Source organism: Schistocerca americana, chromosome 3 (assembly GCF_021461395.2).
Source record: "Schistocerca americana isolate TAMUIC-IGC-003095 chromosome 3, iqSchAmer2.1, whole genome shotgun sequence".
In the NCBI taxonomy this organism is placed as follows: Eukaryota; Metazoa; Arthropoda; class Insecta; order Orthoptera; family Acrididae; genus Schistocerca; species Schistocerca americana.
In genome coordinates this window covers 54,868,491-54,882,433 of record NC_060121.1, presented here as the reverse complement: position 1 = coordinate 54,882,433, position 13,943 = coordinate 54,868,491, and the positions used below count along the sequence as shown (strand labels likewise).

General features: G+C 41.3%; 1 protein-coding gene across 1 annotated transcript in view; it reads right to left on the bottom strand.

Moving 5' to 3' along the window:
• Positions 1-13,943, bottom strand: part of LOC124605870 (clumping factor A-like) — a 186,690-nt gene that overhangs the window by 164,508 nt on the left and 8,239 nt on the right. Inside the window, exon 2 of the mRNA XM_047137817.1 lies at positions 6,786-7,568. Within this exon, the coding sequence (XP_046993773.1) occupies positions 6,786-7,568 (783 nt within the window). The remainder of the gene's footprint in view (positions 1-6,785; positions 7,569-13,943) is intronic.

The window sequence follows — 13,943 nt, the reverse complement described above, 5'->3', positions numbered from 1 at the left end:
AGGGAATGTCTTCAAATTAAACGTTTTCAACCTAGTAAGGGACTACTGCACTTCCTCATTGGGCGTTGTCCGTATCCGGCATATCTCTGCCGGTTTGGGAAAAGGGCAATTCCTTTGTGTGACTGTGGTGCCGGGATAGGTACACCGGACCACGTCGTCCACAAGTGCCCCTTGTTTGATGATGTTGCCACGGAATTAAGGAACCAACTACCCAAGACAGACATTTCACTTTATCAGGAATCCGGTCACCTTTAACATCATTGACAGACTTGCCAGCGAGGTATCCACCAACGTCCTGCATGTATACCGAAGGGAGAGAGAGAGAGAGTGGCGAGCAATGAATCAACATCCCACAGCCATCCCACATCGACGGCGCGCGGACTGGCCGACCGCCGTGACGATTGGAATCCGCCACGTCCTGGATTATGGGGATGGTGTGAACTTACCAAAATTAGACACTGCACACTGTTTATGACCCTAGTAGTTAGGATTCATTGGTAGAATATAGTTTTTCTGGATAATTTAGAAAGACCTGCAGCGATTTCCAGTTAAGGCCAGCCCAGTGTCAGGGGTACGCCCACTGGGATTAGCTCAGTGGGCACGGCCAAGAAAGAGGTTTGTATTTTGCTGGCACACTTTTAACGCTGCAGGACGTAGCTTGGTAGAGTAGTAGGTTGAATAGTAGGCTTTCCCATACAGTAGCTAGCTCTCCATCCTGTAGTTAATATTTAGTAGATAAAAGAATAGTAAATGCTGATTGGTAATCAGTACATTGTATGTACTTAGGACCCACTAATGTTTTAGTTGGTGGGTTATTATGTATAATAATTGTTTTTGTGAATAAAGATTTTTAAAAAAGGCTCACACAGCCTTAGACCCCAAATCTGTGGTACGGAGAAACCCCCTATATTGTCATTTTAAACCATAACTGTATTAAGTTTTCTTTGCTATTCTGGAAGGTTATAACATAACCTTTCATTTTTCAGTTTCTGTCTCCTCTCAGTTCACTTATTACATTTTTTTCCTTGTTGATAGCTCTAATTCTGAAGAAAATGCGTGCCCTTGTGAAACATTCCAGGAAAGATCAGAGAAAAGGTAACGCCTTATATGATAGGCAACGTAATTTCGCATACTATGGAATATCTTAAAGTGACCAGTTAGTATGCTGTCCCTCCATAAACAGTTGTTGATACAGAAAGAGTCCTGAATCACTTTTTGAACATATTTTAATTTCCGTAACTCAGTGCTATATCCTGTATTCTTTTGTCTGAAGATCCTTTGTTTCTATTTTCATAATTTCTATTTACTTGCGCAGGCACGCATTGACAGTCACATAGCAGTGGGTTTTCGTCGTTAACGTTTTGTCTAGTAGCAATTTCTTCCATAGTCGTTAATTTACTTCTATTTTCCTGGAAAATATTTTCTAATTCCTTGCGATAGCTCCATTTTCGTGCCCGAATATTTCTCTCATTATTAGGCTCATTACTACGGCCTGAATCAGCAGTGGATGGATTTAGAATTGGAACAGCATCACTCTACCTGCATTTAGAACGAGTAGTCAACAGTTCTTTTCAAATCTCTTCCGTAATCGCAACCCACAAGAGCATTTTCAACTGGAAGCGAATCTGCAAGTCTCAAACACTTGTCTATTTTCTTTTTGTCTCACCGCTTCTAGGGCTCGTAGCAAATCATTATTTTTCACTTAAGAACTTTCTCTAAAAATCCCTCAACATGCCGATAATTACGCCGTAACTCTGTATTCAATCACCAGTCAGTAATAAAAATTCACATTGACGCAAGCAACCTTGTTTTCGCTCGGAAACGCAATTACAACATAGTGGCAGTCCCGGGCTGCTAGGCGCTGTCCGGGCTCGCTACTGTGGACACCCCTCGTGATCCCTGCCGTGCCTTCTAGTATCCACGCACACACCCTACTGACAGCGAAATCTTGAAAGGTCATTTTTATTCGCCATTTCACCTACATATTACCCAAGACATTTTGGCAACTTCGGAACCCTTGAAAAGAACACGAAGCTGTGGGAATATCAGCACCTACTTTGTTGCCACATCTACCCACCATTTCCTTTCAATTCATAAATGAAACCTGAGTCTGACCCACACATTTGGTTAAAAATAATCTCATTTACTCCTACTAATAAGATTATAGCAACAATGTAACAGTCGAGCCCCTGAATGGAATTTAGTATTAACTTACACATTTCTAGAAAACTTGTGAACAGACATAAATGAAAAATTCTGCACTAAATGTTGATGCTTCTGCAGCTCGTTCCGAATTTTCTGCCTGAATGTTCAGCAGAGTTAAATTGTCAACTTCAAAGCCATTCGTGAACCATACTGACAGACCTATTTAGTGTCCCTTTTTAATGTCTTTCAGAAGTCTTTATTCTCATTTTTTAATCAAAATTAAATGCGCTGCCGAACCACTTGTAAAAACAGTACTGCAGTGTCAAATATCTACAGCCGACTTGATCCGTCTACATGTCACCATACCAAGTCATGGTTCATACATAGGGAAGGGAGGGCTCTAGAGGCGCTGTGCATCCAGCTTCCCAAGCCAGACAACCCCGACAGAAAATCAAGCAAGAGGCGGCAGCCCCATCACGTGCGCAGGTTGTGTGTCTTTGGCAATGTGGAATGTTAGACGACTAACCAACACAGAAAACGAGTTAAACTAAGTACGCAAGGAGAGGGAAATATACACTGTAACAGAAACTAGGAAAAACCAAGAGAAACAAAAGATGTGACGGACTACACGATAGCTTACAGTGGGTTCCCACAAAGAAAACGAGCTAGTGCTGGAGTGTCAATTTCAGTCAATGATAAATGGAGAGGGCAGGTTCGTCAATTCAACCTTATGAATAATGACCCATTTCAAATTCCAAGAGATTATCTAAAAGCTGTCTACAGCCCAGAGGAGGAAAGGATGATCCTCAGAAAGTGAATAAAAATCAACACGACAGACCGTGTTGTCATCGCTGGTGATTGTAATGCAGAGCTGGAAATCTACCTACACCAGTAATATCAGGCTTATTTGGAGAAAAGATCCTTGATAATAATGGAAATGAACTACGCACAGTTGTCTCCAACAATTTTAAAATTACTACCACATTTTGCAGACAAAGATAGTAACAAGTTTACGTGGAGTGCACGAAGATTAATGTCTGTGATTGAGTACACACTGATTAATGATAAAATGAATAATCTGATGTAAGATATATTTGTTTGTAGAGGACGAGACATAGGTAGTGACCACTTCCCTCTACGCAGTAAGATAAGGCTACTGCCAAAATGAAAGGAGACAAACTCCTAAAGAAACCACACCACGAGTTGTTCAAAATATATCTTCTGTCGGAATACAGTATTAGGAAACTTCATCAGTACTGACTCCAAGGAAAGCTTGTTTTATTATCAGTCAATAAAGACATCAATATAGAATTGAATATCAAAACCGGCATAATTGAAGCCCTACAAGCACTTGGTAGAAGGAAGAAAACAGATGGGGAAAATACTCAATTTGGAACACAGAAATTAAAGAAGTGATTAAAGAACAATACGTAGCTTGTCGAAGTTTCTACAGATGAAAACGTCAGAAAGTTTGCAGACGTACGGAATAAAGCGGAATGCTGCCCAACAATTACTGTGCAAATCTCACCAACAGCCTACTACATTCATAAGCGTCTTAGAACACGATGTACATGGCAGACAGCAATGTGCATACGAGGTCATGAAAGCGCTCAACAAGAAAGAAAAAGACGCTGCCTTACTAAACATTATAAGCAATGGATAAATTACACTGAATGCTGAAAATGACACTCGAGAAAGTATGAACAATGAATCAGTAGCGCAATTACTACGGACGAACTACAATACGCTTTGAAAGGCATGAAATACAGGAAAAAAAAGAATAGATGGAATACATGCAGAGCTAATTAAATATGGAGGGTTACCACTAAATAAGACTTTACAATTAACAAATGAATGTTGGTCGAAATGTAAGATCCCCAGACCATTGGTACATAGCAGAAGTGATCTCTCTCCAGGAAAGGGAAACACAGTGATTGTAGGAGCTATCGCGGCGTAAGTCTTCCAAACACTGGCTACATACTATATAGATAGAACAATAATGACATGCAGAATATTACAGAAACTATTATTTCTGAGGAACATAATGGTTTTAGGTCGTTTATGCACAGTCATTGTGGTTGTAATTAAAAACATGATAGGAAAAAGACAGAGTTTAATGTACAAACCCATATGGCCTTACCGATCTTCACAAGGCTTTTGGACGCGTGAGCCGTGAGAGCCTATGGAAGATTATGTCCAAATATTGATATACGTACTACCTAACTGAGGTAGTGAAAAGTCTTTACAATAGCACATGCAATGCAGTAAACACAGGTAGGAATCGATTAGATGAAATAATTATTAACCAACGGGTTAGATAAGGATGTGGACTGTCACCTATCCTTTTTAATGCTACAATGACATTACCTCAAATGCAAATGTAAAGTAAACAAAGGAATTAACATAACGAATGAGCAATATCTGAATGTATTTCAGACTGACCTCCATAGATCAGTGTACCAGCTAACAAAGATCAATATATCAGCAGAACGGAAGTACATCTTTAGAATTTCTAGTAACAAAACAAAAATAATGGCATTCTGAGGAAAATCTCCAGTCAGGTCAAAAATTGTTTTGGATAATTGAGTTTTAGAACAAGTGTCTCAACTCTTATTTAGGATCCGCTGGAAGTTTTGATTTGGACCCTGATATTGAAAATTAAATACAGAAATTTCAAGCTCTCTGTGGCACCGCTAGCAGAACACTGGCTTATAAAGCACAAAAACAAACAGTCGTGATATTCTATAAAGTAACGGCTGTTCCGGTGTTATCTTACACAATCGAAAGTTTGTTTACCACAAGAAAATAAAATTCAAACAGAAGAAATGGGGTTCCTGAGAAAGACAAAGAGCTGCACAAGAAGATATGATTGAAAACGAAGAATTAGAAGAGAAATATTTCCATCATGAATGAAAAAGTTAAAAGAAATATCGTGAAGATTGGGAGCAAACACCTCATGATAATTCCAGGTCACAGAATTCCTCATACGATTGAGGACTACAAGCAGAAATGGGAGATATTGGAAGGCCTGGATAAAGATGGGTATGAGTTTGTTTCAAAGGTCGTAACAGGCAACAGCCTCATCCTTTAAAGGACGATGATAGTGTGTGTAGGTGGCTTGTGGGATTTGTTTGCTTAAAACAGCTCGAATACGTCCATAAAAATCACTCGTAGGTGCAGCTCCGTCATGTGATTGTGCAACAGAAATTTAAATTACGGTTGGTAGTTTTTTCTTAATGTAGACTACCAAGTTTTTACAGGTTCGAAGACTAGGGACGTTTCGTATACGTTACCACCTAAATAGCACCGAATGACTATATTTTCTCAGTTTTCGAAAACCCTTTTGACTCTTCAAACATTAGAACAAAATACTGGGCTTCTTTCACTTCATGTGAGGCATTCCACCATATTGCTAAGGTTATAAGGATATTATTTGGTTTACCGTGAGGTGTTCATTTTTCCCGTTTAGGTTCACGTTTTTCCTAAGACAGATCCTTCCTTCAAAGTTCCAATGAAGGGAAAAAATTTCTGATTTGCACTATCTTTCTACTCACTATGAACTCTTCGTACAAGTCCCTTGAGAGCTGTGTATCGAAGTAAATCGGCAGTCTCTTCCATCCCCCCTCCGTTTTCTTGAACGTCTAGAACGTATCTTTGATCCACTAGAGCAGCAACAGTTACATTCACTCCAACCTATTACTTGCAATTTATAGAACACGAGAGCGTATAATCCCTGAACTACAATTGCAAACCTTGTGCTTAAAGTAACAGGATGTAAACATGTACCAGTATAGTTTTAATGTTCATTGCACAGCACTGTTTACGGGATTACCAATAGGTTGCGATCCCACATGTCTGCTTTGACTCATGATATGAAAATACCGGCCATCTGGGTTTCAAGCATAAAGAATATGTCCCTCATAGTGCCACTCATTGCATCCGCGAACAAACTTAACATGCGTAATAATCACTACTAAAAACTCAAATTAACGGGCCAACCACGAGAAGTAGAAATTCTTGCCAAACACTAACAAGAAAACAACCTTAAATTAATGGAAAGAATCGTTCGTTATTGGTCGAAACAGCTGCTGGAAACTTATCACAGACAACTTCTCCCACTGCAGGAAGCAATGACCTACTCGTAAATTTCCTTATCACAGACAACGAAATTTATATGAATTACCTGTCCTCTTCCTGACAATTCTGAAAACGTATTATGCAACGTTTGGTGGGTTTCTAAACTTATCTTCTCACACCCTTCACCCAGAGATTTTCGAGTTGGATGGATACGAAATATGAAATCAGATGACTGAAGGAAATCCTCTAATGCGAAAGTAAACAGCGCAGCCACTGCAGATTAAAAAATCAACCATGTATAGAGTCGAAACAGGCAAAATAATAATGTAAAAAGTCTGTTTTTGATGTTATTGTAAAACAAATAATCGCAATGAGCATGCTATTATACAAATTGTATCAGAGGGAAGTTTTAATGAGAGAGATATATATAAATATAGGGGACTTTCATTTCACATGCATAACATGTTAATAAGAACATCAAATAAAATATGAACACCGTCATTTTCTTAAAACTTAACATCCCAGCAAAATACAATTTACAAAAAATATCAGAGTTCACTTACCATGGCTGTTATCTTGATGGCACTCTCCTCCCAAAGCAAAAACTCTCTCCTCAGCACCACTCTCACCCTCGTCAGCACCACTCTCACCCTCGTCAGCACCACTCTCACCCTCGTCAGCACCACTCTCACCCTCGTCAGCACCACTCTCACCCTCGTCAGCACCACTCTCACCCTCGTCAGCACCACTCTCACCCTCGTCAGCACCACTCTCACCCTCGTCAGCACCACTCTCACCCTCGTCAGCACCACTCTCACCCTCGTCAGCACCACTCTCACCCTCGTCAGCACCACTCTCACCCTCGTCAGCACCACTCTCACCCTCGTCAGCACCACTCTCACCCTCGTCAGCACCACTCTCACCCTCGTCAGCACCACTCTCACCCTCGTCAGCACCACTCTCACCCTCGTCAGCACCACTCTCACCCTCGTCAGCACCACTCTCACCCTCGTCAGCACCACTCTCACCCTCGTCAGCACCACTCTCACCCTCGTCAGCACCACTCTCACCCTCGTCAGCACCACTCTCACCCTCGTCAGCACCACTCTCACCCTCGTCAGCACCACTCTCACCCTCGTCAGCACCACTCTCACCCTCGTCAGCACCACTCTCACCCTCGTCAGCACCACTCTCACCCTCGTCAGCACCACTCTCACCCTCGTCAGCACCACTCTCACCCTCGTCAGCACCACTCTCACCCTCGTCAGCACCACTCTCACCCTCGTCAGCACCACTCTCACCCTCGTCAGCACCACTCTCACTCTCCTCGAAACAAAACAACTCCCCTCGAAACAAAACAACTCCCCTCGAAACAAAACAACTCCCCTCGAAACAAAACAACTCCCCTCGAAACAAAACAACTCCCCTCGAAACAAAACAACTCCCCTCGAAACAAAACAACTCCCCTCGAAACAAAACAACTCCCCTCGAAACAAAACAACTCCCCTCGAAACAAAACAACTCCCCTCGAAACAAAACAACTCCCCTCGAAACAAAACAACTCTCCTCCCAAAGCAACAACAAAACTCCACTCCAAACAGCAACAACAACAAAACAACTCCTGCCAACTCTGTGCTCAATACTCGATGTGATCAAATCTAACCACGTAAGACGAATAACCCTCAGCTGTTCGTATCATCCGTTGCAGCCGTCAGGCAGATCACATGACTCGATAGCAGCGCCTCTCGTGGCACCCCACCAACCGTCCGTCTGGCAAATTGGCTGTGTGTCGGCGTTTTGACTGACCGACCGACGAATTTTTATTGTCGGGTTGTCGGGCGCGTCCGACCAGTCGACAACTGACCCAAGAAATTGTGTCGTGTGTATCGCGATCGTGACAAACGCATGACTAAAACACCAGTTCTGACACCGCTCTCAGAATTAAATACTGTTGTAATATACATTTCTACGTCCGAGGCGGACGAAACTTTAAGGACAGAGTTTTTAGAGAAATTCAAAGACTGTACATCTTTTCGCGACACATAGTGTGAGGAGTATAACAATAGAGGTGCAAGAAATGAAGCACTTATTTCATTTTTTAACGAATCCATAATGGTTTCTCTATGTGCAACACGAGATTAAGTCTGTTGATCTTCTTTATTTATGTTTTTAGATTTTAATTTCCCTGTAGACCAAATGTGGCATCTTTAATTTTTATTTATTTATTTATTGCAATTCTAACGCTGAGCGAGTTGTTGCAGTGGTTAGCACACTGGACTCGCATTCGGAAGGACGACGGTTCAATCCCGCGTCCGGCCATCCTGATTTAGGTTTTCCGTGATTTCCCTAAATCGCTCCAGGCATATTCCGGGATGGTTCCTTTGAAAGGGCACGGCCGACTTCGGCCGACTTCCTTCCCCGTCCTTCCTTAATCCGATGAGATCGATGACCTCGCTGTTTGGTCTCTTCCCTCAAACAACCCAACCGTACAATTCTAACAGTCGCTAAATGTTTCATTTCTTACGTATCCATTGTATTTACTAGATGATGCGCGCCACCGTCATGTGTAGTCTTTCTTGTTCAAATATGATATGAGTTTCTGAAATTTGCAGATCATCTTTTGTATAGCATCCGTAAATAAATTAATAACGTTTTGTTTTATTTATTTTATCATGATTTATTACCTCTGTCAACTATAGATCACGTTGCACGTTTCAGGAATAATTTTAGGTAGTAATTGCAGCGGTATGACAGTACTGAATCTTAGGTCTGCCGCCAGTGACGAGAAATCGTAATGCAACTAACAGTCTCTCCTCGGAGTTTAGCACCTCTCTCAGGACTGCATTATTTCTCCTTTAAGTCCAGCAGCCCCGAAATGCATGATTCACCCCTTCTTAAATAATCAGGAAAATTATAAGCTCCCAGCCTGAACATGGGTGAATTTCTTCCCTTGCGTTGGCCACTTCTTTGCCCACAGCTTTCTCTCTGTTTTTTCCCTTCTCATCTTTAAAACAGCCAAAGCAAACCGCGTTATTATTTTTCTGAAAAACCAGGCGAGATCTCGTAGAACAAAAACGGAATTAACTGAAGATAAAACAAACAACAGGGCGGCACTATAATCGCCGAGTACAGTCGGTTCGGACGTGTGTAGGCTGCGACCAATTTGGTCATTCTGTCATCCGATAAATTTGTGTGTGTGTAGGAGCCTTGTATACGCAAATACTGTTCATTGAGACCTTAAACCGATGACAAATCCGTATTTTCTGCTTCTCGACGCTGAGCTGCCTCTGTTTCCTTTGCCTGGTCTTTGATGATAGCCTGCGCAGCTGGATAGATGTTTTCGCTCTGGCGCAAATTTTAATTACTTCCGGATGAAAAATGGACAATTGTTCCCAAAGTATGGAGCACAGGTTCTTAGTGACACCAATTTCCGTGGAGAAATTGTGGTTCCATAGATCTGGACAAAAAAAATTTCGTAGCTGGGAGGTGGAGGTTAGAGTTTAACGTGCTGTCGACAGCGAAGCCATTAGAGACGGAGCACAAGCTCGGACTATGTAAGGGTGGACTAGGAAGTCGGCCGTGCCCTTTCACAGGAACCATCCCGACATTTGCAGTAAGAAATTTAGGGAAATCACGGAAATCCCATACCTAAGTGACCGGACGCAGGTTTGCACTGTAAACCTGCCGAATGCTAGTCCAGTGTTCTAACCACTGCGTTACCTCACTCGATAATTTCATAGTAGTTTGAAGGAGCGATTCTGAGGTTACAAGCAAACCTCCGCGAGAAATCGTGGTCAGCCACTCAACCGAACTTTCCTCAAGCATTGCCAGTAACTCCCCATAGTGTGTCGCCAGTGATCTGTCGTAATGTTGCTTCGGTATACTACATATAGTATTGAAATCCTTCAACGCTGAAGTCGGAAGCCTGTTATGAGACATCGGAATCTGCTATTGCGAAATTTATATTTTCGAGCTCTTTCTCTCATTCAGTTACTATCAGTGTCTCACTGTCAGTAAAGGACCCTACCCTACACATGCGCCGGTTTACCGACCGACCGATAAATTGTGCGCGTGTAGCTTGTTGACCGACCGACCGACTAACAGTACGCCTGTAGGCTTGTTGGTATGAAGAGAGATTTTTCTTTGCGGTGGGTTGGTTGGCTAAGACTAGCAGACAGCCGCACCTGCCTGCCCGCGACCCCATTCGCCGTGCAAATCGTGTAGTCTGTCGTGCAAGCCGCCCCACAACAGTTCCTTCTCAGTCACCACGCGCGGGGTTCAGTGCACTCCGAATGTGGCTAACACTGCAGTGTGCGAGGCAGACGAAATTTGTATGAGAGAGTTCCTGGAAAGTTTTCGAGTCTTCAGACGTCTGTGGGACATGCCGTGCGAGCAGTATAGCAATAGAGGGTAAGAAGTGAAGTGCTTCTTTCATTTTTAACGAATCTATAGTAGTTTCATGTGGCAAACAGAGAAATTAAAATGCACATTTTTGTGAATAACTGTTAATCATCTGTCTGTTTCTCGATTTTATTTCCTATACTCATCGGAAAGGAAGTCTGATAATCTTAAATACAGACAGATTGGATTTTTATTTAATTTCCGATACGTAGCGAAAATAAAAACTAAAAGCCGAATTACAGACACATTTGGTTCATTATTAGAAGTGTTACAAAAATTCAACCTATCGTCACCCCTCCTGCTATGAAGAGCAAAGTGAAGAGCTTTTCTCAAGTTCTAACAACTGTTAAGTGCTTCATTTCTTATGAGTATGTTGCTGAATTTATTACATAATACGCGCCGCCGCCATTTGCAGTCGTCCTTCTAATCTGAAATGAATTTCTTGAACTTACAGGGGATATTATTACATTCGAACATAAATTCATAAAGTTTACATAAATATATTTTAATTATCGTTTCGCTTCTGCTTTATCACGAGTATTTCCTCAAGCAACTATTAATCACCTTGCAGATTTCATGAATCCTTTTAGATAATTTTGGGGATTAATTGCGCTGAGTTCCGCCAGTGGCTAGAAATCGTATTAGCTATCGTATAACGACGTTCAGGAGCTCCGAAAAGCATTTTACATTCATTCTTAAATAATTCCGAAAATCCTCGGGTCTCAGCTCCGTAAGTAACAAAGCATTTGGTCCATTGCAATAGCCATTTCTTTACCCACAGCTTTATCACGGCTTTTTCTGGCCTTGTTAGTTCGAACAGCCAAGCCAAATCCCAATTATTTACTTGTGGAATACTAAGCGGTATCGCGTAGAACAGAACGTCATAACCAGCTCTAGGAGCAGGGGGGCGCTGAAATCATGTAGTCGGTCGGGACGTGTGTTGTGTAGACTGTTACGAAATTTGTCGGTCGGTCAATAAACTGTGTGTAGTAGAGCGGTTGATGTTGGGGCGGGCTAGTTTTGCATGACGGAGTAATAGAGCACAAAATGAGAGGTGTGCTGAGCACAGCCTACCTAGACAGCCTGCCCGCACCAGTGGCCGAGCGTAGAGGCCATGGCCAAGTCATACGTAATGTTAGACTCCAAAAACGTCAAACGTACCTTCACCCCTGCGCAACTACATCCACCACAGGATTCTCATTCGTGATGTATTTGTAATCATGCAGAGTGAGGAAGTATTTGCAGTAACAAGTAAAACTGAAACCAATGCGTAAACGTAGAGGAAGCGGGATAGTCCAAAAAGCGAAGTAAGGAATAAATATTTGTTGTAAACTGAAACAAATTCTACAGCATGTCACGCGTAAACTGATCGTTTGTGTTTCCAGTTGCGAACACTCATTTAAAGAAATACAGTTGTATGAAATCCCCCACTATCTCCTTCAGGAATTTAGGTTGTAATAAAAATCAGCGAAGTTTGTTGCAATGTGTGCTAAAAAGGTGACACGTTTTAGAGGTGAGAGGTGTTTCTGATGACAGTTCCAAAGAAATAGGCTAAGAATTAATTCATCTAGGTGCAAATTATCGAGAAGTCGGCGTTTCAGATGTTACGTCAAATATTTCTACTGTAAGTATGCATGTCAAAGAAGAGGCTTCTTGCAGTCCGAAACCGTATTATAATCTTCTGTTATAAAATTATTAATACAAAATTCTCTACGACGGTTGATATATGTGGACTGATTCGTATAAAAGGCGCATTATTCGACACAGCACATAAGCACATATTGGTCTCTTGTGAATAACATTCAATTTATAACCGAATTCCCAGACGTTAAGCTGACAGGAGTAAATACAGGGTGTATACGAGGATGAGAAAAAAAATTCCAGGATTTCTCGGTGAAAATTAGACTTTCTCCTGGGTGAAAATACACTTTTTCCTTGTTAAGTGACAGGGTACTTTTCCTCGAACCTGTAAAATTTATCAATCCTTTGAATGGTTATGGCTTTATACACCAGCGTAGTACTTCTCGGCCCTTTAGAAAGCCACATTCAGTAAAAAAAATACATGAATTTGGAAACGTGTACGCTACATATTTTCGTATTACGGAAGTGTACATATAAATTCCACCAAACGCCGCATGTCACTTTCTGAAGCATTGAAATAAAGATTACAATGCGCTTTTGTAACCAGTCGTAGCTCATGTCACGTGATCTCGCCAGGCGATGACAGCGGATATTCGAGCATATGACACGTGATAGCAATACCACTGTTCAGTAGTGGGTTCACAGATAGGAAACGTTAATAATGGTTCAAATTAATATACATCTTGTTACTACAAAAAAAGCAAAGTTTTCACATATAATCTTGGTCTCTAAGATTAATAAGCTGCAAGAGAAGCTAAGCTTTCACATACCATATTGATTTTTGCGCGTTACACTTACACACTTCCCACAAAGGACATGACTGATCTTCTGAGCTCGAAATTTTTCTAAATGTTCGTACCAGACTTGATTTTTAAATGAGTCAAACGCTCCGTGATTTAAGGAGTTCATCGTAAATTCTCGCACATAGTACAACTTACATAAAAGGAAATTTACTTTGAAAGTAACGATTTTCAAACAACCATTCGCAATATTTTCCCGCGACCTGTTATAAATAGGTTCGCCTCAGTAGTTGCCAGAGCGCCAGATAACAGGCGTCACCGCGCTTGCGCAGCTACTAGGATTCTGGAAGCTCGTATGTTCGTAGGTGTAAGACATTAAACGATCTTACATTGTCATAAAAGAAAAAGACATCAGAGTATACTCAAAGTGCATCGGAATTTCGTGAACCACACTAAAACGCGTAATTCGGCTTGATGTGGACATTCCTATGTCCAGATTCGGATGTAAATTTTCTTGGAGTACCAGTAATGTATTATTTCATCTTTGGTTCTTCATTATGACATAATTTCATACGTGCTAGAAGATGAAAACATGCACTTTCGAAATGCAGCAAACCGTTGAAACCAGCCAGTAGTGTGGAATTAAACACTTCGTTTCAAATAAATTGACTGCCTCAGTGGAAAAGATTAATGAAAGCCAAATCTCTTCGACAAATATAACTTCATTGTTCTGTAAGGCTATTAATGCTTGACTGTCAGAAAGATGGAAATAAAATAAAATCTGAAACTAATAACATAATTTAGCCTTCCGTACTCCTGTCAATGTATTTTAATTCACTTGATAGCTCTCAGCCACAGAAATCCATTTTGTTTTCACTTGACGTGAGAACAATAAACGAAGAGAAAACAGCAAAATCACTGAACGTAAACGTCGGTCGT